This window comes from Ceratotherium simum, chromosome 1 (genome assembly GCF_057802395.1).
Source record: "Ceratotherium simum simum isolate JZ-2026a chromosome 1, ASM5780239v1, whole genome shotgun sequence".
Taxonomy (NCBI): Eukaryota; Metazoa; Chordata; class Mammalia; order Perissodactyla; family Rhinocerotidae; genus Ceratotherium; species Ceratotherium simum.
In genome coordinates this window covers 503,884-529,755 of record NC_141900.1, presented here as the reverse complement: position 1 = coordinate 529,755, position 25,872 = coordinate 503,884, and the positions used below count along the sequence as shown (strand labels likewise).

Here is a 25,872-nt window from a genome sequence, read left to right as displayed (position 1 = left end):
TACCACACAGTAGGGGTGGAAGCCTCGTCCTCTATGCTGCATATTGAGATCTCCTTCTTGGACATGTGCACGAGTTTGTGCTTCTTGTGTGGCGAGTGTTCATGGTGGTGGTGGGGGTGCCCCCTCCTAGACTTCTCTGAACTCAAGTTGAGCCACAATCTCCACAACCTTTGGGATGCTCTGCGTTGCATCAGCAGGAGGTGTTTTTCTTGCTGTTATTATTTGTTGGAAAGTGTAATATTTGCACCATATGTCTAGGCTAGTTCCAGCTGATGGGACTGAGGCCACATATGAATCAGGAGTTGAATGTATAAAAATTTCAGCTTTGCCACTGCTGTTTTGGGATGGATTGTATGCACAGGGAGAAGGAGAGTGGGAAGAAAACAGAGTTGATCAGCTCCTAGGTTCTGGAGTTGGTTGTCAGAAATTATAAAAAATGGTGGCTCTGCTTAGAAGAGATGGGCATATAAAAGCTTGGAATGCTTAATGCTCAAATTTTCCCTTAAATTATATAAATGGAAGTAAACATTTACTATCATTTGGTCAAGAGTAGCATAACTTGCATTCATATTTCATTGTTAGTAATGGAGGTATGTGGAGATATACACAGACCTTGAGACAGCTGTTTTTAATATTGCATACAGGCTAGCAGTTCATTGAAAATAGAGGAGATAAGCCTGAAGGTTAGATCTTAGAAGAAGGCAGTTCTTCATGCACAGCTTTTGTCAATCCTGATTTGGTTTGAAAATAAAAATCATGGAACACCAAAATCAAAGGAGAGTTGATTCAGAGGAAGGGAAAGGGTGACGTCACCGGCCAGGAAAAGGTCAGGCAAATTTCCATTTCCTCATTCAAGTCCAAAAGTGCTGGTTTCTTCTACAGCTGTTAACAGCTTTTCATACAACATGGAGTACGAGGGATAAGGTGGAAGATCCAATCGATTGAAGCACGTGTGTGCCCTGAACGGGGGAGAAAAGATTGGTGAAGGTGTTTATTTCAGTGATATAACTGGTTTGCATATATCTGTGATCAGTTTGAAGCTGTGAATCGAAAGTGAGGTGAACACGATTTAGGACCACCGTAAAACACTGCAAACTAAGAACCATAGCCTTCTAGACAGGAAGAGGCCAGTTGAGGGAGTAGAATAACTAGAAATAGGTGCTTTGCATTTGTAAGCAAACCACACCACACTAGAACTGCACTAGCAAATCAGTAATAAACTCTACGGTATCAGCTTTATTTTGTAATTGAAATATGAATTCAGATGTGGTCGGTGAAGGAGGCAGAAATATCATTAATATTAGACGATCATATTCCCAAATCTCCTTGCCCCGCTCTGATTTCTGGGCCTCTGTAAACCATGTGCATCAACTTTGAGGTGCCAATGGATTCCCTGGAATTCCGAGACCCAATGCTCCATCAAATGAGGGTGCCCTGGAGACAGTCTGACTCCTCCACCGTTCCCAGTGGGACAGGCCTAGCCAAAGTGCTGCATTTCTAAGAACAGCTGAGCTTGTGGGACAGTACTTCCTCGGGGCCTGGAGCATCTCCGTGCCACCCGCCCTGGGTTCTGCTTTATCTGTCACGTGCCTCATCCTGCACGCCCACACATGCCAGTGTCTGGCCTAGACAAGGAATGGCTTCCTCTGCCCTGTGCTAATCCATGGGCCAGGACCAGACCCTATGTCATCCACATGGGGATCAGTAGAGAGTCTCAGAGCCCAGGACACACAGATTCCTCCTGTGGAATCTCAAATCGCCTGACCAGCTGCTCCCCATCAGAGGTTCTTTGTTTTTACAGAATCCTTGGCTGATGCCGAGTCCTGTATGGAAGTAGGGTGAAAGGTAGATGGGTACAGCTGAAGGTTAATCTAACGCCTTTTCCTCCCTGAAGGGGTAGTGTGTTGAAATGGTGTTCTGAGAAGCCAACCAGCACAGAAAAGGGCACTGGAAGATAATATAAGATAAATAAAAAAATAAAATTAAATAAAATTAAAAAATAAAATAACTAAAATAAATATTAAACTAAAAAATAAAATAAAATATCACAAAACAAACATACATACAAACAAAACTAAACAAAACTCTAACCAAAAAACCATTCTCTCTTCATTTGAATATATTTGGGATATTAAACTCTTCTTTTAATTACAAGATCCCAGGGAAGTTGTGTACTGTTTTTACCTTTGTTTTCAGAGTCCCAGATCAGGCTGACACAGTGCTCAGGGTGTGGGGGAGATCAGTTGGGGGATGGGAAGGTGGGAAGGTAGGTTTTCCTGCACCGGGAGAGTCTGGGGAGAATGCAGTTGTTTTTGTCTCCCAGCATCCACCCTCCGTTTCCTGGTAACAGCTCCCCCACTGGCCTTGGGTAACGACCACCCACCCCCCTAAATGCCCTCTCCCCCTCAAGCTCCAAGTGTGGGAACAGGACAGTACAGTATCTGCCCGTAGGCCTTAAGAACTTAACTGGGAAGAAACATAAAAAGAGGCAGAGGTCAGCAGTGGTCTCAGATTTTGTATCTAGATTCAAACAGGCCTATGTTGACTTCAAAAGAAAAGAGTTGAAATACTTTACCTAAATGTATTTGTTTGAGTAAGAGCAGAAGACAACTCAGTAAACTGAGTAGGAAGACAATTGTAATGGTCCTTCTCTCTGTTTACAAAGATTGAAACGAGGACGTACCCTGGGCCATGGCTAACCAAGCTAAGTGGGCAGAAAGATCCCAAGTGTGCTTTCGGACCTGGCCAAATTAGCCAGGAGTGAGGTCTGAGCGGACGTCATCTTCTTGGTTTTCTTCCCCTAGTCATTTTAACTGGCACTCATGAATGGAAATATTACAGGAAAAAAAAATCCCTTATTTACAAAATAGTTGGAACCAAATTAATTCTGTACAAGATAATTTCTGGGAATAAACCAAAAGCATTAACAAATGGCACCTTTTCAAGACCGGGAGTCTGAACACCCAGAGCTTGCTTCAAGAATTGCTTTTATTGCATTTACCTACAGCCTTGGCTAACTCTCTTAAATTCTAGTTTGTAATCTAGAAGGCACGAACACAATCAAATCACCAGTCGAGTCAGCATTCCTAAGTGGTTGCTGCCCTCCAGGTGTGGTTCTGACAGCAGAGAGAGCCTGCTTACCTCACTCCCCATGCCCTGGACCCAGTGCTCCCAGGTGGGGTGGGGTAGGGGAGAAAGCACAGAATCAGGGGTTGGAAGACTTCTATTCTGGTCACAGTCTAGCCACTTAGCAGCTTTCTAACCCTGGGAAAGTCAATCTTTCTAAGCCTCAGTGTTGTTACTTGTAAAGTGGGGTAATAGTACATGCTCTGCGCACCTCAGAGGGTTGTTGTGAGGATCAACGATACAATGCACATAAATGCCTTTCGTAACTGTGAATCATTATTTAAACATAAGATTCTCTTAATGCAACCACAATTGCAATCATGATTTTAGGAACTGTGTCACACTTGTGGGGACTTAAGACTCAGCCTTTTTCACACGAACTACTGGCAAATGAATCAACTTCATCTCATATTCGTGCAATTGATCCTCATGGATCTTTGCAATCATGCCAGGACAAATTTCACTCTGTTGGTGTTAATCTAGGGTTCCAGCATTTGGAGATAGTTTTGGACTTAGATTGTGCCAATCACTGTATTATTTGCCCTTCTAAATAGTGTCATCTACACAGCTGATCTCCCTGTCTCCTCGACTTTTTCCAAGTTATTGATTAAAATGTTAACCAACACAGGGACAAAGACAGTCTTGCTCCCATCGAACAGAGGCTACTTTAAGGTTGGCTAAAAGCAAACGACAAAAAGAGAAACCATCACCACTACCAGCTGCTGGTTGTGAGGCTCGTTATGTAAGTTGTGTCTCCCCTTCGAGTCATCTTCTTCCACTGCCCACCTACAGCCTCACTCTCCAGTCGGGTCCTTGCTTTCATCACTGCTGAATCTACTCTTTTTCAAGTTTGTCAATAACTTCTTGATCCCCAAATCCAGAGCCCATTCTCTCCCCCCCACCTCCTCAAGCTCTTTAAAAGCATTTGACAGCACCTTCTTCTTGAACATCTCTCTCCCCTTGGCTTCTCTACAGCTCCTTAGTGGCTGTCAGTTTCTCTTCCTGACTCCCAATGGCTCCCTCATGCCTCCTTTGTAGCCATATAGCCTACAGAGCAGGGTTTCTTACCTCAGCACTACTGACATTTTGAACTTGATAATTCTTCATGGGGAGGGCCTGTCCTGTGCACTGTAGGTCCTCAGCAGCATCCTTGGCCTCTGCCAGATGGATGCCAGTAGGACCCCTCCCCGACAACGAAAAATGTCTCCAGACATCGCCAAATGTCCCCAGGGATGGAGAGGGGCACAAAATTGTCTCTCCCCCGCCCTCCCCGAGAACCATCCCTATAGAGTAAGCCAACTATTAACTTAACCAGGCCTCCCCCTCCACCCTGGGCTTGGGCTCAGTTTACGTCTACAGTGAGGCAAGTTCATGTTGGAATTCTGTTTGCAACTTTTAGGCCAGTTAATCCACTCATGACTCATAACCGTGTTATGCCTGGTCCCTAAGCCAAATGTAAACCCCTAAGGCTTTCTCCTCCCCTTCATTCCATCTCCACACTGCCTTGTGCTGTGTCTACTCTGACAGCTTCTGTGCTTCTCTTTCCTTCCCAGCCTTTCCTTTACCCCCTTTCCAACCCTTGTTCCACAGTAAGGAAACTCTCTACCTCCTTAAACTCTGTTCAGACATGGCCTCCATGTCCTAGCGTCCCTTCTCCGTCCTCATGAGTGGAGACGGCCATTGTTCAGTCTGCCACAGTCTGACGTGGAGACTTCTCACTCTCCACTGCCAATTTTAGATCATTACTTTTCAATCTTTGATCAAAAATTTCTGTTCCTTTGAATCTCAAGCCATTTAGATAATTTTTTCCAAAACTACTGGTTTTGTCTGACATTACATTTTAATGAAATAGGATAGAGTAGAAAATACAGTATATTACCTGTAGGTAAGAAGGTTAAAGTGTTGTTTTGAGGAAGTTGTATTTCAGATACACACACAAGAGTACATATGCATGTACTGGGTTGTGATGTAAAGGGTATTTCTTTCTGTGGGCTATGATTAAAAAAGTTGGAAAATCAGTGATCTAGATATACCTTCTGTACCTTCTGACCTTCTGGCTAACTACATTTATTAAAATCTCTGGCACTTTACTTAAATCCTTTCCATTTCAGGTGTTTCCCCCAGACTCTGTAGTATATGAGTCCACACAGATGACCTGTTCAGTGCCCTAGTGTGCCAGCTCCTTGACCTCAACCGCAGCGACCGTCCCTCTCCTCTATACTTCAGCTACGGTGGTGTATGAAGTTTCCTCACCAGGCGCTGTAAAATTAGATCCTAGAAACCCCTACTCTCAAAGACCTGTTTCCTAACCCTCACACAGTTTTTAGAAGGCAAGGACTTGGACTGACGTAAAGGTTTTATTTAGTCTGGGCTCTGACCCAAGTTTTGTTGTTACACTATTTGGCACTCTTATCTGGGAAGGCAGTTGCCTTTCTGTAGAGGGAAGATATGAGAAGAAAGCAGCCCCAGACTGCCTCTCCTCTGAGTGTGCGCCGTGTGTACTGGGGCGTACAGTCTCTGGGAGGCCCCGGGTCACCCCGTGGCTGCTTGGCACTCCTGCCAGCCTCTGAGCCCTTCCCTGCACCAACTCACTGCAGATGCTGCTCCGCCAGCCTCAGGGCTTCCTGCCACCTGCCATGTGGCCTGGCCAGGTCTTCCTGAACTACTGTTCTCTTTCTCCATACATAGGTGACGCTCTTTAGGTTCTTAGATCTTCAGAACACGTCCAAGGGAGACAGTCAGGGGTTACTACTCAGAGGGTCATTTTCACTGTCCTCTCCCAGGCATCTCAGCAAGTGCTTCTTGGGGCCCTACTGGCCCAGGGTGAAGTCCCCACTTCCTCAAGGAATCCTCTCTGGGGTTTGCAGGGAAACGGCCGTTTTAGGGGTGACTTGGCCCAGATGTGAAGGGCCTAATCATAAGCCCAGTGTCCACCTTATAAGCTCTCTGGGTTAAGAGTATTAACGTATATTTCAAAGCTTCCCAAAGCAAATATGTAATTAGACTGAATCTGTGACCCCCAAATGACAAAAGCAGTGACTTCCTTTTCCTAAAGAATAAAACAGACTCCTCAGCGGGGTCTTTTCTTCATGACCCACCAAACTATCTTTCTCAACTGCATCCCCTACGCATGTTGCTTCGGACATCTCGTCCTCCGCGCTGGCTTGGCGCTCCATCCTGAACACATGCTGGCCATTTCCCACCCCAGGCTTTGCTCATGCTGCTGCTTCAGCCTGGAAGTCCCCTCCCCCGATTCCGTGCCCCTCAGTGCTCCCTGAAATGCCAGCTTCTTTGTGGCGTCAGCTCAGTCAGGATCGGGCCTCCGTCCCACATCCTCGCAGCAACTCGCTCTTTCCTGACAGCTTCTATGTTGTGTCTCAGCCCCTCCTCAAGGTACACAGTGGGGGGAAAGCTATCCTCATATGGTGACTCAAATTCATTTCTCTAAAATACAAACAGAATTTTTCCAAATAACCTCGTCCTCCAAATCTATCATTAAACGAGACAAATGGAAATCTTGCCTTTTTAGCCTAATTTTCTTGCCAGACTTAATTCAGTAGGTTCAGCCATCAGTAGAACTGTGCAAATGAGCACTGAGGGTCTGCTGAACTAAGCCGGTGAAGCCAGGGCCGAAAATGGCACCCAGGCTGTAGGCTGTTATTAACCAGCTGGGTGTGCACTGTGTCCTGGGCCTCCTAACGCTCACCAACATCATGTGCATTGTCTTCAGGATGTTAGGAGGTCTGGGAAAGCTAGGTGAAAATCATAATTCAGTAAATCCTTCCACAAGAGGGATTCAGCAATGGTATTGAATTGGGATTCAATACCAAACTTTCAATACCAATTGAATCCACTCGGTGGCACAGAAAGGACTCAGGAAGTGTTGGGATTAAAACTCATGGCCTAAGTCAGTCATTCCATTAAATTGCCTGGATCCCTAGTGCCTCCTTTTCTGCATTTATCTCACAATAATTTCCTCGATAGCTTACCACATAGAAGTCACCGCAGAGACATGAGATACATGTGGTCTCGTCCTTACACGCTTGAAAACATAGTAAGAAAAATGCGACATGTACATGAATAGCTATCCTATGGACTAACGAGTGGTAACCTGTAGAGGTACAGAGATAGTGCTGGAAACGTTACAGCCTCTTCCTACCTCTAGCCCCCACCAGGTGAGACATTCCTCTTTAAATTAAATTGGGCTACATACAGATTGGAAAGTTTTCCACAACTGACACATGGACCACGATACTATAGCCCAAATACCATCAATCATCAAAAAATCACCAAGAATATGGTCTAAATTGACCTCCCAGAGACTTCCCACCTGCACCTTTCCCTCATAACTCACATAACAATACTTTGGGTGGCAGAAAAGAATTCCACTCCCAAGGATGATCACTCAAGCTCATATAACAAAGAACAGTTGGCCCTCTTCAGTGGGTTCCCTGAGGGTTGGCAAGAGCTCCGTACCTGGGAAGAGACGTAATTTTCCCCCATTTCTCTATGCAGAAACGTCGAAGCCCATTGCTTCCTCGAAGGGCTGCAAAGCCTTCGTAGGGCACACTTGATGTTCCCGTGACGAACTGAAGTAATCTTAGTCTCTGCTCGTTATTGAAGCGCTCCACCGCAGCCCAGAACCAGCGGATCACGAGATGCCCGTCGTGATAACCTGAACACAGTGAAAGGAGGGAGAAGGAGAGTGTGTGGAGAGAAGAGGAAGGAGCGGAGGAGGAGAGAAGAAATACTCATCAGGTGTGATAAGAACTGAACAGCTGCTTTTCATCTGCTGATTTCTCTAATGGTGGCCTTTAGAGAGGTCTGAAACATGAGGCTAGGTTAAGCTTTACAACAAAAGCAGATTTAGAAAATAGACATCTTATAAGAAGATTTTATGTTCTGAGGGATGTTCTCAGAAGCGTACCATGGGGACGCGGGAGGCCGAGGCGGCAGGCCCCTAGCTCGCTCTCTATTGTATTGACTGGGGTTTCTCTGTAATATTTTACATGAAGAAAGGGTGTTGAGGCTGAAAAAAACTTGCAAAGACCTCTCTATAGGTAATAAGGAGCTTGTTTTGTGGGTAGGGAGTGGCTTGATGAAACAACATTTCCGGAACACTAGTTTGGCAGCGTGAAGGTGAGCTAGGTTTGGAAAGACAACAACACTGTGTTGTGGCAAACTGGGACTGAGGTGAAGAGGGCTCCAGTCCTACAGGAAGCAGGACGCATTTCCCTGCCAGTATGCAACCCAGCTCAGGAGCGGGCCACAGATGGCGGTGTCCTCTGTAACATCTCTACATGGAGTTAGGCCAGAGACTACCAATGAGGATTACTGTCACCTGAAGGACAGGTGGAGTTCAGGTTGAAAGGTTCAGGTTGAAAGGCAGAGGAAGGCATGTACAAGGACCTGCTTTGCACATGTATTGAAGTAAGGCCAAATTTTTTGTAATCTTCAAAAAATGATGATATATGGAATATTATTCAGCCAGAAAAAGGAATGAAGTACTGAAACATAGTACAACACAGACAAACCTTGAAACAGTATGCTAAGTGAAAGCAGCCAGACACAAAAGAACACATATTATGTGACTCTATTTATGTGAAATATCCAGACTATGTTCATCTATAGAGACAGAATGCAGATTGATGGTTGCCAGGGCTCGGGGGAGAGAGTAAAGGGGAACAATTGCTTAACGAATCCAGGGTTTCCTTTTGGGATGATGAAAATGTTTTGGAACTAGCTAGAGGTGGTGGCTACACAACATTGTGAATGTACTAACTGCCACTGCATTGTTTGCTTTACATTGGTTAATTTTTTTGTGTGTGTGTGTGTGAGGAAGATCAGCCCTGAGCTAATATCCATGCTAATCCTCCTCTTTTTGCTGAGGAAGACCGGCTCTGAGCTAACATCTATTGCCAATCCTCCTCCTTTTTTTTTTTTTCCCCAAAGCCCCAGTAGATAGTTGTATGTCATAGTTGCATGTCCTTCTAGTTGCTGTATGTGGGATGCGGCCTCAGCATGGCCGGAGAAGCAGTGCGTCAGTGTGTGCCCGGGATCCGAACCCGAGCCGCCAGTAGCGGAGAGCGTGCACTTAACTGCTAAGCCACGGGGCCGGCCCTACATTGGTTAATTTTATGTTATGTCAGTTTTATCTCAATAAAAGATTTTTAAAAACTTGATGAATCGTATCTGTGATGGTCACATCCTCGCAAGGCCTGGGAGCTCACCTCCCCGGTACTCGGTGTGATTCCGCCAGTCATTTAGGTCGATTTCTGCCGTACCAGCGATCACCAGCTCCAGTTCCCTGGCATCAAACACAGAGACGAGCCTCGAGTCTACGACCTGAAATACAGATTAGGCTTCAGTATACAGGGTCAACCATGTTGAAAAGTTATACTGATTATTATTACTTCTGTGGCTTAAGCTGGGAAACTGACCATCATTTACAACTTCTTTTTTCAATGTGCAATTGTATTTAAGCCCAAAATTGTGACTTAAACATTTTTAAATGCAACCTATTCATGAGCTGGGGACTAAATAAAGGTCATGTGCTTTTCACTACCTCTGATATGCCCTCTCAGAACGATGTTATAAGCAAACCAGACTCAACCTTCTCTAGTCAGATTGAAGTCTCCAGTAACATTGATTTTAAAGGCAAAGAGTCCAAATCACTTTGAAGTGACTCAATAGCTATTAGTATTACCATTTTCTTAAAAGTTATCCTCTCTTCCACATAAAATTATGCCTTATTTCCTAGGGATGGGCATTGTATATTAAAATGACAGTGTTTTCCTTCCCTCCTCCCCTGAGTTCCTTTCTTCCTCCTTCAAAGACCTGAAGGAACTGCTTGGTTAGGTTTCTGAGCTCTGGCTTTTCCATCTCATCGCCCAGTGTATCAGGCACAACTGAACACCTGCAGCGGGACCTCCTTTAATCAAATCAGTGGCGGGCCAGCCACGCTGCTCTCCATTATGGCAGAGAAAGAAAACCTTCCAAGACCCAAGCCCTGAGAAAACACTGACAGCCTCTTGTTTCTAGACTGGGAACGTTTAAGAAAGTCAATTTTTTGTGCACAGGAAGGCTAGCAGCTGTCACTGCCCTCTCGATTTACCACCTCAGCATGGATTATGTGGCACAAAGTGACATTATAACAAAATAAAAATCTAGCAATAGTGGACAATACTCTCTAATGCCTTTACCTCACTTATTTTTATTTCATTGAGTGAAAGGACATGCCACCTGCCATCTTGACAGGAGATACTGGATGTTTTCACCCCTGGCACACCAGGGCCACACCAACCCCAGTTTTGTGAGAGCTCTTTCACCTAACACAAGACTTGGGTTCCAAGAGAACTCTGACCCCTCATCCATCTACCTCAAGCAGGTCCTGTCTGCACTCTGGTGAGGAGAGCTGAGCCCTTGGCCTGCCTCGGTTCCTCCTCTCCCTTTCCCTCACAAGTTGTGTCTGGTGACGAAGGCCCTGGGCTGCAGCCAGCCTTCCTCAGCCCGGTTGGCCTCACCTCATAGAAACCCCGCACCAGGGCCTCTGTCTGCTGCACCACGCCACGTTCCACCCGCCACTTCACCATCCTCTCAATGTACTCCTTCTTGTTCTTCTCCGTCACCTGGGTGTTGGCTCCTCCAGATTTGAGCTCCCTTTCCGTTACCTTGCGGGAAAACAGAAAGATTGTGATGCTGGTCAACTCAGCTTATCTCGCAGTGAGACATGCTGAATTTAGGAGGATGAACTATGTGCACTAAGTCCTCTTCACACAGGTTCAACCTTATTACCTCCCTAGATCTTCATGTTTCCTACAAGTTATTAGAAAGGTTCTGGTTGTTCTAAGCAGATACTTAAGCACCTTAGAAGAGCTGAGGTTTTTTGTTTTATAAAGAGGAAACATGGTTCCTTAACTCAAGAGGCATAATGGAAATAAAAGAAAAATGCCCCTGGTTGTCCCTAAATGGAGCTCAATGTCCCTACATGATAGTCATATACTTGATTCCCTCAAATCTCGATTAGAGCAAATTTGTAACAGTCACCAGCTTCCCCACCCACAGCAGATCACCAGCAGCAAAACAGCGGAGGGTAGGAAGATGGTTTTCACAGCCAGGTATAATAGTGGCTCAAGAGTGACAGCTTGACCTTGAGAAAGGAAAAGAATGACACTGCCACTTAGTGTGGTGATGCCTGTGTGTTAGGACAAGCTGGAGTCATCAAGAAAAGTTAGGATCTTGCCTTTTGAAAGGCAAGAAGGTGGATAACGTATTAGACATTTTTATCAAAAAGTGTGGGTGTTTGAAGAGGGTAAGCGTCAGTCATTTAAATTCGCTTAAGGGGTTCACCTCACCGCTTAATACTATAAGACAAATGAGGTGTAACTGTACTTAGTAATTGGTTAAAAAAATACATATATATATATATATTTGGCACTCATGGACACAGGTACCTAAACAAAACAGTTCATGATAGTCTGATGGTTACTTTCTCTTCTATCACTTAGGTGACTAGTGCTAATTATAAAATATTGGCCAATTACAACATACTAGTTGCCACCCAATATCCATATTCCTCGGAACCTCTGTTTTTTAGTTTCCCAGTTAAAAACTTTATTTCCCAACCTCCCTTGCAGCTAGGTGTGTCATGTGACTAAATTCTGGCCAATAAGGGGTAAGCAGGAGTGTTGTACGGCACTTTCAGGGGCCTCCCCAGAGGGAGGGGTTCTTGCTCCTTGGGCGCCATGTACACCTGGGCCATGAGTGCAGGGGCCCATCATAGGGATTGCAGCCTTGGGGTGCCTGGCTTCGCACTTTGATGTGAGAGAAAAATAAACCGTTCATTTCAGCAGGGTCACTTGGGGTTTCTTCACTAGTAGCTGAACCTGATCCTAACACCCCAGGAAAGGCCTATGGTGTCTTTCACCAGTGTCTGTCTGTCTGCTCTTCACTAGCTCATAACTTGCCAAAAGAAGGGCTGCAACTCAATTTTCTAAAACCGAAGTCATCGTTCTTGGTGACCTTATTTGAGAGAAACAGGATCTGTTTAAGCTTTAAACACATCATACATTATTCTAGATCTACAACACGTCCTTATTTTTATCACTGGGAACATTTTAAACTTTTCTCTGGGTTGTTCAGTTCCTATACTATACACATGTGAAGGATTGCTCTTTTGTATTTTCAACATTATTTCTTCCTCTAATTTTATGTATTTAGTTATTTGTAGTTTACTTCATTCTTCTGAGTAGATAATATGTGTCCATGGAATTAAATTCAAGGCGTATAAAAGGCCATAAAATGAAAAGCAAGTTTCTCTCTCTCCTCATCTCCCAGCTGTACAATCTCCCCACCTGGAGAAAATTACCCTTATTTCCCTTCCAGTGAGAGTCTACGTACACACTAGGGAATATGTATATATCATCTCTTTTTGCCCATAAACAGTAGCACATTATACACACTGTTCATCACCATACTTTTTTCATTTAAAAATATGTCTTGGCAATTGTTTCATACCAATTTAGACCTGTCTCATCCTTTCTTTGTTGTTTTTGTTACAATACCCAATTTATTGTTTATGATTTATATGTAAATTGATAGGCTGGGTGTCTTACACTTTTTAATAGCCACGCATCCCACTAGCCCATTCCATGATTCCATTGTGTAAATGTATCATAATTTATTTAACCAATCCTCTACTGCTGGACATTTAGATTGTTTCAGATCTTTTGCAATTATGAACACTGCTGCAATGAAGATCCTAATACATTAGCATTTCAATTAGATGTGAAAATATCTGTAGGACAAATTCCTAGATGTGGATGCTGAATCAAAGGCAGGCGCATTTAGAATGAGGATAGATGCCACAAAGGTGCCTTTCATAGAGAGTGAACCAAACTTCCGCTTACTGCCACCTACACTCCCATAGACTGCGTGTTTCTCCATCTCCAAAATAGAAAACTTCTAAACTTTCTGCTTCTTGACATTCTCATAAGGAAAAATGGTATTTCACTATGCTTTAATTTACATTTTTAAAAATTGTGAATGAGGTTGAGCATTTCCTTTTCTGGGAACTATCTATTTATATTCTTTGCTAATTTTCTATTGTGTTGTTGACAATTTCTTATTGATTTGTGGGATCTCTTCCTATATTGAAAGAAATAGCCTTTTATCTGTGTTATGCATTACAATGTATTAAATAGTACACCATTTTTACTTTGTTTATGGTGTATATTTTTTTTTTCTTTGGTGAGGACGATTGGCCCCGAGCTAACATCTGTTGCCAATCTTCCTCTGTTTCGTATGTGGGTTGCTGCCACAGCATGGCTGACGAGTGGTGTAGGTCTGTGCTTGGGATCCAAACCCGCAAACCTAGGCCGCTGAAGCAAAGTGCACTGAACTTAACTACTAGGCCACGGGGCTGGCCCCTCTTTATGATGTATTTTTGCCATGCAGAATTTAAAAAATAATTTTAGTTGAACTATGTCAATCTTTTCTTTTATGACTCTGAAAGTTTTTGTCACATCTACAGCAGCATTCCTTACTGAAAGATTAAAAATAAAAATTCTCTCATTTTCTTTTTGTTTTTTTACACTCAGCTTTCTGATCCAGGTGGAATTTATTCAAGTATAATGAGTTAGGCTAGAGAGCTAACTTAAAATTTTTTAAGATGGCTACCCAGTTGTCTTAATACAATTTGCTAGATAATTGTGTCTATTTTATAAATTTACCCTCTACCATAGAGCAAATGTAAAGGATGGGCTAAAAGTAGTCCTACATGGAGAATAGTGTATTTTACACATTCATCTAGTACATGGCAGGACAGTTAAGGGAATCATATATTCCTGAACATATTTAAATGCACTCTCTATAGTAGTATTTCTTACGTATTTTTCTAAGAAGAAATAATTTTTTCTCAAATATGGAAGAGAGAATTCTTCAGAGGTGTGTTTACACAAAGGAAACACAACAGAATATTGACATTTTCCAGGACCTGTCCAAGATTCTTGATTAAGATGTGGGTGCTGGGTGGTCCACAAGGCTCAGTGGGTAACTCTCGCCCACAGACTCAGCACATTGTCTGCATTCATGCAAGGCACTTACAAAGTATCCCAACTCAATTCTCACAACAACCCACTACAAACTACCACATGTCAGGCTGATAAAACTGTAACCCAGAAGATCCAGTGTTATATAAATGTTGGTAGAAAACAAATGGGAAGCTTTATCTCATTAAGTAGTATTGAGAGAGATGTATTTTAGAAGAGTAAGTATCTAGATTCTAGTGATAAAAAGAAGTATTTTTGTAGCTTCACAGACAATAGAAATACCTTACATATGTATTGCACACTTTACAAAAATGCTTTCTGATCCATTATCACACTTAATTTTCAAAAAACTCTATGAAGTAGATCCATGTCATAGTAAGAAAAAGAAGGAAGATGACATGGACAGGTTTATTACAGAAAGTAGTCCTCAAAGAATTATATTTTTAATGAATGAGATTCCTTGTTTTCTAGTTTAAAAACAAAATCCCGTTACTATATGATCCAGCAATCTCATTTTTAGGTATATATCCAAAAGAATTGATTACAAGCAGGAACTCGAACATATATTTGTACACCTATGCTCACAGAAGCATTATTCACAATAGCCAAACAGTGGAAGCAACCCAAGTGTCTATCAGCAGATAAATGGTTAAACAAAATATGGTATACACATACAGTGGATTATTACTCAACTCTAAAAAAGAAGGAAATCCTGTCACATGCTACAACGTAGATGAACCTTGAGGACATTACGTCAAGTGAAATAAGCCAGTCATAAAAAGACAAATACTGTCTGATTCCACTTATATGAGGCATCTAAAGCAGCTAAATTCATAGAAAGAGAAAGTAGAATGGTGGTTGCAAGGGGCTGGGGAGAGGGAGAAATGGGGAGTTATTTAATGGGTAGAGTTCCAGTTTTGCAAGATGAAAAAGTTCTGGAGATTGGTTGGCAACAATGTGAATATACTTTACAATACTGAACTGCACACTTAAAAATGGGTAGGATGGTAAATTTTATGTTATGTGACTTTTCCACAATAAAAAACAAAATCTCTTTTCCAAGTCCCACATTTCACAAACCTGCCCAAAAACCTCTTCGTTAACGGTGAACGTGAGGTCCAGGATGTCTGTGATGATGTTTTCCTTCATCCACTGCAAGCTTTGGTGGAACTCCTCATCCAGATATTCCAGGTCGCTCAAGTCGCAGGGCCTGGTGCATTCAAAGGGAGAACGGTAAACAGACGGCTGCCCGGACCTCATTCCAAAATGTGATTATGCCTCTCCTGGCTAACACAACACAGACCTACTCTAACAATTTGATACTTTTGAACATATTGATGAATCTTTTTAGTTCACTCAATAATTTTTTTGAAACAATTATTGACTCGTGGACTGTCCATGGCAATTGGAGAAAAGCATCATTTTAAAACAACTAAGCCATAGACAGATCATTTCTACTTAATAGTGAAATACAATGTTTGTAATGTTACTATGATTATTTATACCAACTGATATATCCATATCTATTACATGATAACAGTCTTTTCCTAGGCTTACATAAAATCTCCAAATCCCTTTCTATTGCACTAAAAGGTTTATGTGATATGTAAGCACTAGGAAAAATAAACCACCATTAACCAACAGGAATGGTTATGGCAAAATAGGGACAAAGGGACGAAGGAGCCCGGGAGCCAGCGCCTGTCATCCTGCAGGCAGGGCCGGGCGGACTGTGGCTGCAGTGCACTTACAGTCTCAGGAGCGCTTTATAGAAGGGCCTCGTGAAGAAAGCGTCCAGAAGGTACTGATGGATCAGAGCCAGGCCTAGGATACGACCACTAAACCTGAACCTGGAGCAGACGAAGCAGAGAAATTTAAGGGCAGGTGAGAATTTACATTGTTAAATATTTTAATTTGTACTTTTATTTGACGTGTTTCTCTATAGTACCCATCTTATGCTGCTTAAGGAATTTGCCAATTGATGGCACATGGGAGGCGCCCCTTCTTCTTCTTCTTTGCTATAAACAATGCCCACGTGCTTGGTGTGTGCTAAAGGAACCCTCCTTCCCCCCAAGTATCAGACTAGAGTCATTTTACTGGAATCGTCCTCAGACCCGAGAGTATGAGGACCCCAGAGAAGAGAATCCTGCAACCCTAGACAAACAGCTCACATTGAACCTGAGGAGGACCTGAACCCAAGGACACAGAAGTTTTCTGGACCGTGCATCCTTACCCATTCCGGCATTCCAGAGATACCACCTGACGGTCTGATGTGTGCCTGATTCTGTGCTGGGAGGCGGAGGACGTGAGTGCGACTCACACTTGCAGCTGTGCTCAGTCAGTGGGAAGAGGTACATGGACTCACGCTGTGCTGAACGGCAAGCTGAGCCTACACGGCTGTTTAATTTGCCAGCCACATGCAAACAGAGCCCAAGTCTGCTGGGAAGAACAGGTCACGGAGACCCGGCCGCCTCCACACGTGGGGCCTGACTGATTTAAATCCTTGTTGAGGCAAATAGCTTCCCGGAATTTTTGCTGGTAACCTGCTTAGCTGAATGCCGAGGCCTTCCGGAGCTTGATCCCACCGTTGCCCTGCTTCTAAACCAGCTTCTTGTCTGCCTGGTCTAGCACCCCGGTTTCCCCACCATGTGGGCCTTGCCCAGCTCTGGTACCCACCTCCATAACTGAGGTCTCCCTGGTCTCTTCCTATCTAATTAGATTTTCACCTAAGCATGGACTTAGTTGTGACTTTCTCAGATCCTCCCAGTAGGAATTTCCAACTAACCCATCTCCATCACCTTTAGTGAGGCTATTTTTAGACTCAAAAATATTTCCTCTATAGCTGCTCTAAACATTGTTAAAATGAATAGATTATCTGATGCTATAGAATGAGTGTAATTATAAACAACACTTCAAATTGGCATGTTTGAAGCAGTTGATTGTTTTTGCATGAAATTACATGCAAATATTATTGACTCGGAAGAGACTAGAGGTGAACAGAACCTCATAAAGGTGCTATGGGGCCATTGTGGATGGGGAGGCGCAGAGGATAATCAAACATCTTAGAGTCCTTGAGGCCAGGTGCCCCACTGGTGCTTCATTCTTCACTGCTCTTTCCTGGCTACCCCAATAACTGACTAGTCCCCAACATGGTAACTACAATCCTGTGTATGAAAACACAGTTCAGTTCTACTCCAATACAGGCTTACCCACCCTAACTGAACTCCAAGGGATTACAACTGATGCTTCTAACATACTGGCGGGGTTGCAGCCAACCAGGTGGAGACCACTGAGGCCACCCAAAGTGGGAAGAAAGCCAACGCCAACACAGAGATACCTGGCCAAGTACCCTCCTGACTTAGAGGCGGCCCCAGAGGGCCTAGCAAAGAGAAATAGTAATCTCAGTAGGCAGTCAATATCTGCAGATACGGAGTAGAGGAAAATATTACATGAGAAAACTATTTTCAGCTCAATGTTAAAAAACTGAATCTCAATGAATTGTAAACTTTCTAGCAAAATATAAAACATTAAACTCTATTTAAGAAGTAGAAAACTCAAATAGACAACCACAGTGTAAACTAGAAAACTGAGGAAAAAGGACTATATCCAAAATTGATGCTGAGACTGGGTATACATATCTATATATATTTATTTAAAGACACGTTCTTCCAAACTCTTAATGGACAGAAAATCCCTCTGCTATTTAAATAGTTCCAGAAATCAGAAAAGGGTAGAAAACTTCTTAATTCATCACTTTGAACTACCATAACCACAAAATGGAATCTGGAAACAAGCAAAAGAAAGAAAACTAAAGACATCTCATTTATACATTAAAAAATACCGTGAACAAAACACAAGAGAACCTACCAATCTCTTCCCAGAACAATGCAACATGATTAAGGATGTTTGATTTTAGGAAACTAAGGACAATTTAATATTAGGCATTCTATTATTAAAATTAATCATAAGATCAAAAGACAAAAGTTGTTGTTGTTGTTAGAAGCTGAAAAGTTAGATAATATCCATCATCAATTTCTGAGGAAAAAATCTTTGTAGGAAACCAGGAATAGAAGAAGGCTTCCTTAACAGAATAAAGAGCATTTATCTCAGCATCATATTTAAGAGTACAAATACAGAAGGATGCCGTTATCACCACTCTTCACAATATGCCATCAGTTCTAGTCACTGCAATGACTTACAAGTGAACAACTGGAAACAGATTAGAAATAACTTTTATGGAATGCCTATTGGGCCAACACATGTTATGCATGTTACCTCGTTGATCCTTGCAACAACTCTATTTTATGATTATGGCTATCTTCATTTCATAAGTTAAGAAATGGACGGTCAATAATTAGCGCCAGGCAAGTGGTACAGTGAGGACACTGACACTTACCTGCCCGAAACCAGAGCAGGCCCTTTCCTTTGTGTCCATTTTGAGAAGCTGGAGAATAGAGAGGCTAATCCTCTGGTCTTGGGGCCGGGCTGCCTGGTGTGTGACCTCATGCAAGGACTTGACCACTTAGTCTCCATTTCCTCTTCTAGAAAACTGCCCTCTTTAAATGTTAGATATTATTGCTCTTATTATTTTATGTTGGCTTCCAACACCTCCTTGTGCTAACTAGAAATATTTTGGTTCAAGTAAACTTCAACTAGCTTAAGCCAAAGGGGGAATTCATTATAAGGTCCTGGCAGTGTCCCACGGAATCCAGGGTCAGGAATGCACTTGGGCATCAGGAATGTGAGGGACTTGCATGACTTTACCCTCTCTCATTGAGTTTCTCCCTTTGCCTCCTCTCTGCACATCTGCTCCTTTCTTCTCTCTCACTGCCAACATGTCCCATGTTTTATATCCTGAAGTGTAAGCACCTAGAAGGACCAACTTGACTCTCTGTGACCTAGGTCCAAATTTCCCTGATTGTCCCAAATCAGGTTGGATGCCCACTCTGGACAATCATGAGTGATCACGAAAGCAGGGTCTGGGGAGGGGATCTCAGAGTCTGGTGTCTTGCTCGGCACTTGGCAGCTAGGATCTCCACTGCTTGCCTCTCATCCCAGGCGTGGGATCAGATGGAGTGTGGCAGATGGGGTTGTTTCTAGCACAGGGGACTGCAATGCAGACCCAAGAGAGAACTGTTTATTTGCTTTGTATGGGGTAGACCCTAAGATGGAATTTCTAAAGACAAAATTACACTAGTTTCACAGGTTGATGTGGGCAACTAGTAGGCCCTAGATATTTTTTTATAGCTGTGCAAGCAAGCTATGATAATGTGGTTTGGTTTCACATAGACAGGATGGCTCATAGCCAGTCCAATATATACAGTAAAATATATTCCAGAGCAAAGAACTATAATCTGGGATGGGTTTGTATAAAGCACAATACAGTAACTGTACAATTCAAATCCAAAACAATAGCTTAAAAAGCAAAGATTGCAATGGAAAGCCTTTACCAGTTGATGAATTGCCATGGCATATAATTCCATGAACAAGAAAACACCTTCTAGTAATTGTGCCCGTCCTTTATTTATCTCACCTAGCTTGAACAACTACTTGCTGGGAAATTGACTGTACTTGTTGTTAACACAGAATACAAATGTGTAGGAATTATGAGATGGAAAGAAAATACTTTTCTTTAGTCTCTGGATTGACAACTAAGAAACTATCCAGATAATTTAAGCCAGAAAAAAAAAAAAAAAGAAAAAGTTTGTTTTGATCTAAGTTACTTGCACAAATAAAGAGTTCTAAGGATAAATGAAAGTAAGTCCTACAGAAGTAGCAGACTCCTCCTCCTCTGCCTGCGGGTGTGCATGTGTTACTTTAATATCCAGGCCCCAAGGTCTCCAGTTTGAGAGCCCCTGTATGTGAACTTGCAGAGCCTCAGTCACTCCTTCCTCTCTGGGGACCTCAGATGGAGTCTCATCCGATATTGCAGGCCAGCCTTGCACACGGGGTGTGGCATTGCTCCTCCTTTTTCTCTGTGCTGCCATTTTTTTTTTTTTTTTGGTGAGGAAGATTAGCCCTGAGCTAACATCTGTTGCCAATCCTCCTCGTTTTGCTGAGGAAGATTGGCCCTGGGCTAACATCCGTGCCCATTTTCCTCTATTTAACGTGTGGGACACCTGCCACAGAATGGCTTGATAAGTGGTACGTAGGTCCGCGCCCAGGATCCGAACCCGTGAATCCCAGGCCGCCAAAGCGGAGTGCACGAACGTAACTGCTATACCACCAGGCCAGCCCCTATGCTGCCATTTTTGAGCCATGCTGATCTCAGCACGTCCCAGAGATGGTTAATGTGTGCATGTTCTAGCGCCACTGCCGCCAGCCCCTAGGCTGCTGCCTGAGATCTGCTCTTCCGAGTGGCCTGTGCTCATTTTAATTTTGCCAGTAGGGAAAGAGCTCCTCTGTGTTGACCTGCTCTGTTAGCAGGGCATCACAGCAGCGTTGCTGGGGACCTGAGAGTTCATGAGGACTGCTTTGAAGTTCACTCACTGTCCCTAGGCTGGCAAAGTCACAGTGGGCTCAGGAAGCAGCTGCCGCCACTTATTCCTAGTGAACCTCAGGCTCTGTTGGCCACCTGCTGTGCCATTCTTCTGCTTCTCTTGTGCTGTGTCATTTTGGAGGACCCCAGATTCCCTGCTCGTAATTTGCTTTCTGTTGGCTCCCCTCACAAGCAACACCAGACGTGCCCATGTGTGTCTGATTCCAATGATGGGCATCATTCAACTTCTCTTCACAGGAGGGGACACAGGCCCCAGGTAAATGAGCAGATGCAAGGGCATACAATGTGGAGGTGGCTGAGGACAAGAGGGGACAAGGCATCTCCCCCTCGTCTGCACATACCAGACATGTCTAAGTCCGTGTGTCAGCTACGCCATGCCCATCCCACTGGGACACTCCCCCTGGCACTAGATGTTGGGTCTCAACCTTTTCTCATTCCAGCCACTGAAGGGTATGATACCCTGACGGGTCACGAATGGGACCTCGCTTCATCAGTAATCCTCAAGAGAGAGGAAGAGAGTCTCCCTCTGGCTCCATCTTGGGTGTAATATGAAAACTCCCCAGGAGATTCTGATATGCCATCACCCTAGGATGGTATTCCTGACTTTTTAAGAACACAAGCCATTTTTTTTCTATTTATTTACCAATCAGAGAGATGTTTCCACAGAAACCCATTTCGACCTAAGACACCACAAGAAGATGGTCAATATAGCAAAATATAGAACCGCATATTTAATAGAAAAAAAATCCTTTCTATTGAGAGTCAATCCAATACGGGTCTTGTTGGTGAGAAGGCGTGGTCTGTTTTCCTTTAGTGGGCGAACGCGGACAGCTCATAGTTAGATTTCTCAACCTAACCCCACTGACCCTGTGGTTTGTAGAAGCATCGCTTGGACTCTAAATTCTTTTCATATCCTTGGTTTTCAATATGTTGCCAGCTTTTGTTTTTTGGTATCATCAACCCCTACCCTCCTGCCAAAGAAAAATAACAGAATTGGGTATCTTTTAGTGTAAAGAAAAAATACTGGCAACATAGAAAATATCAAATAAAAATGCATCAACTCCATCACCCGGGTCAAGGGTGTGGAACTCGGCAGGCTAGCCCAAGGTTCGGCCCAGATCCTGACCCTGACGGCTCTTTCCCCTTTAGTATCAGTTGGTGAGTACAGACACACTTATGTAGATGGGATTGCCTTGCCACTCATGTTCCTCTGCAACTTCCCCTTTTCACAGCACAGTACAGCACAGAGACCCTCACATCCGCAAATATAGGTTTCCATCATCCAATTTAAATCAACTGCAAAGTATTTCATTATATGAATGTCCCAATACTTGGCTTATCCCTTCCCACTCTGATGAAAACTCCAGCGGTATTCTGCTCATAGGTACTGGGGGGAGGCAGCCAGTTAACTCTGGGGCCATGGGAGAACTTCCAAAATGGGCAGATGTCATTCTTCAAGCATCCTCATCAACGCTTCACCAGATGTCTGGGAGAGGAACTTGAGTTGCCTCCCATGAACAGCCACTTTGAGCTTTCATCAAGACATAGAGGACGATTATGGCGGAATATCTGAAAGAAACCAATGTTTTTGGCAGGGGTTTATCTCAGTTCCATCTGGGTTTTGACCATTTCAGGGAGAGTTCAAAGGTAACGGAGTTTCACACATTTCTAGCACATCTTCCCATGTGGTTGTAAGGCCCAACAAAGACTTGACTCTCCCATTGAGTGTGTTACTGTTTGTTGACTCATTACTCTTTAGGCTGTTTGCCAATAATCCAAGAAAAGCAGTGTGGTGGGGAGGACAACATTGCAAGCTCTGATGTCAGGCTGCCTTGGTTTAACTCTTCTGACCTGTGTGACTTTGGACAAGCTGCTTAACATCCATAGGCCTCAGTTTACTCATCTGCAAAATGGGGGTCATAATGGTACCTATTATATAGGTAAACCACTATGATGGTAAAGACTTTGCCCAGGGACTCGTGGAGGTCAGTCTATCTGAGTGCTTGATAAATCCTATCCACAGACTGGCATGCTGATCCCTTATACCAGGCTATCCACCCACACCGGAATGAAGGGGGAGGATGTGAACTGGACCAGTGGGCTAGCTTGCAGTCTCCTGCTGTTCCACGGCTGCAAACTTTTGCTCGGCTTACAAACAGCATTCATGTATCACAGTGCCTACACAGGTAAGATTTGTTGAATTGAATTACATTGAAAATTATATCTGGTCTTATCCTAGTGAAGCACAAATATACAAACCTACGTCATACACCATTGGAGGCCTGTATGATTAGGTTAACTGCTCACATTTCCCATATCTATTGTAGGTATCCTTCCAGGAAGATGGACAGAAAGACCTAACTGCAGATGGGACTTCAGGTGACTGAGTCAACGTATGGAGAGACGTGGCGAATGTTTTACACCAAGACACTGAAGTAGCAGGTCTCTCCCTCCCTTCCTTTCTCCCTCCTCAATCTCTCTAATGAAACTTCGTGTGGGAACATGTTTTAGCAGAAGGTAGTATGTAATGATTTCACAGTGCAGTTTTCAACTGATTCTTTAAACAAAAGCAGTTTGCGTAATGGCAAAAAATTCAGTCAGGAAGTTTGGGAGAGGAATTTCTTGTTCGCAGGCTGCATTTATGGAAGGGGAAACAGGATGGTTTGCCAAGTGAAGAAAATAAAAGACCTAATGATACCCTGGAAGGACATTTTGGACAGAAGAACAAAACACTTTTAAAAGGCTTCTAGCTAATCCCTTTATATACAAGTGTTATAAAAATGGAATAAAACCCTCAGTGCACTGCCCAGGCAATACGCCAAATGAAAGGTTCTGAAAAGTGTCTCTCAGTTTTGGTGACCTTCTCAGTCTCTTCTTGAACTGTGAGCCATCAGTCTCTCTCTGCATGACTCCTGCCTTCTGTATCTTTGGCTGCATCACCACTCAGTATCAGAGACGCTCCCTGTACCAGCTTTGGCCTTGAGAGACCCAACTGGCCCTATCTCTGGTCTTCCTCCTGGAAAGGGGATCAGACAGTACACTGGAGAGCTGTGAAGAGGCTGGACGCTTGGTGATAATGCGCTCGGCTCTTGCTGCTTTTGGTGAGGGGATGGGGGCTGAGGCAGACGCAAGAACACCTGGCAGGACACTGAGGTCTGCTCAAAACCCTGCACGCGGTCTGCAGACTTTGAAGGCCTCTTTCCAATGCCATGGCTTCTTCTGGAGCACAACTCCCTGTCAGAACCAGCACTGTACTGGCAAATCCTAGGGGCTCAAAAACATTTTGTTGAGTCAATGAATGAGGCCAGAGAGCTGCTGAAGCTGCACTCACGCCAGAGTGCCCCCAGGACACCATCAACACGGCAATCCTGCCTCCCAAGCTATGACTCTGTGGCTGCACCCACCTCCTGCGGACTGAGAACCAGGGGCTTTATGTCAGCTGAGCTCTAGAAGGTTCTCTCTTCAGCAGTCATGTTTTCCATCCCTGCTACTTTCTGGATCTTCCCCGATCACTGCTGCCCTGGCAATGGACCAGGACTTGCTAAGGTGCTTGTGGTTCTCAAAAGAATAGAGCCGGTTCCTCAGCTGTGGCACTATTGACATTTGCTGTCCTGTGCACTGTAGGATGTTTAACATCACTCCTGGCCTCTACCCACTAGATGTCAGTACCCCCTACCCAAAGTTGCGATAACCAAAACTGTCTCCAGATGTTGCCAAATGTCCCCTGGTGGGGGTTGGGGCAAAAGCACCCTCTCGGGGGGTGGGGGGGCTATCTGAACAGGTGATCATAGTCTTCTAACAGACACGTAGGCACCACCTGCCTGTCCCGGGCCCTCGGAGGCAATGATGGTCACACAGCCCGAAGCTTGGTGCTCCACTCTGCACATATCTGGGCAGTTTCTCACCACTCCCTGAATCTCTAAGTATGCCTTCCTACTCCACTACATATCCTTTCAGACTCCCACCAAGAACTCGGGCTCTAGGTTTCTCTTGGGGAAAGGACAGGAAGGGGAATGATTCCTCCCAAATGCACCAGGTTGTGTCATCCTTACTGAGGGGACGATGCCTGATCTGAATTAAGAAACGCAGTGAGCCTCCAGGAGCACGAGCATTAGGAGCTGGGGGAATAGCAATGCCCGAGGTGGGAACATATATGGCTTGTTTGAATAACAGCTGAGAGAGCAGTGGGGCTGGACCCCAGAGAGAGAAGGGGAGGATGGGAGAACGAGTTTGGAGAGACACCCAGGGCTTGGCAGGCCATGGGAAGGACTTTGGATTTTATTCTAAGTGTGATGAGAATCCACTGGAGGTTTCATGCAGGGTCTATGGAATGAACTGATTGATGTGTTGAAATGATCACTCTGGATGCTGCACAGAGAGAGGTGAGGCTGGCAAGAGTGGAAGCAGACAAATCAGCTTAGAGGCTCCTGCAGTAATCCAGACAGGAGGTGATGGCAGCTTACACTAGGGAGGTGGTAGTGGAGGTGATGAGATCAGATTCGTGGTAGAGCCACCAGGATTTGCTGATGGATGGGATGGGAGGTGGGAGAAAAAGAGAAGCACGAAGAACAGTCCATGGTCTTGGGCCAGAGCAACGGTGTAGATGGTGGTGCCGTTTACTGAGATAGGAAACACCAGAAGAGAAGGTTTGGAGGAGAAATTTGACAGTTCTCTTTCAGACATAATTAAGTTTGTGATGCCTATTAAATATTCGGGTGGAGCTGCTGAGTAGGCAGTTGTACCAATGAGTCAGTGCTTCCAGGAACAGGGCCAGGCTGCAATGTGAGGGTCGTCAGGATATAGGTGGCAGTCGAAGTCATGCAACTGGACAAGATTACCAAGGAAGTGCGTGCAGGTGGATAGGTAGATCAAGGGTTGAGTTTTAAGCAATGAAACTGCCAGGGATCTGGAAGACGTGGAGCGACAATAAAGTAAACTGAGAAGGAACAGGCAGTGAGGTGGGAGAGGAACCAAGGGATGTGGAGAGCGTGTTTCAGGAAGGAGGCAGAGACTGACTGCGTCAAGTGCCTCTGAGATAAGGTAACAGGAGGCGTGAGAGTTGCCCCATGGATTTGGCAACCTTGGTGAGAGCTGTTTCCATGGGGGTGCGGAAAGGGGAGGAAAGGCTGGCTGGAGAGAATGCGAGAAGAGAAAGTGGAGAAAGTGAGCACAGATAACTCTGTAGGAATGTTTCTCTAAAGG

The 25,872-nt window shown here is 44.2% G+C and overlaps 1 protein-coding gene across 1 annotated transcript in view; it reads right to left on the bottom strand.

Annotated features, from left to right (window-relative positions):
• Positions 1–335: 335 nt before the first annotated feature.
• Positions 336–25,872, bottom strand: part of HECW1 (HECT, C2 and WW domain containing E3 ubiquitin protein ligase 1) — a 404,461-nt gene continuing 378,924 nt past the window's right edge. Inside the window, exons 23-28 of the mRNA XM_014793615.2 lie at positions 15,923–16,021; positions 15,255–15,384; positions 10,650–10,796; positions 9,357–9,471; positions 7,603–7,801; positions 336–959 (exon numbers count right to left, since the gene is read on the bottom strand). Coding sequence (XP_014649101.2) covers positions 848–959; positions 7,603–7,801; positions 9,357–9,471; positions 10,650–10,796; positions 15,255–15,384; positions 15,923–16,021 — 802 coding nt within the window. The 3' untranslated portion in view covers positions 336–847. The remainder of the gene's footprint in view (positions 960–7,602; positions 7,802–9,356; positions 9,472–10,649; positions 10,797–15,254; positions 15,385–15,922; positions 16,022–25,872) is intronic.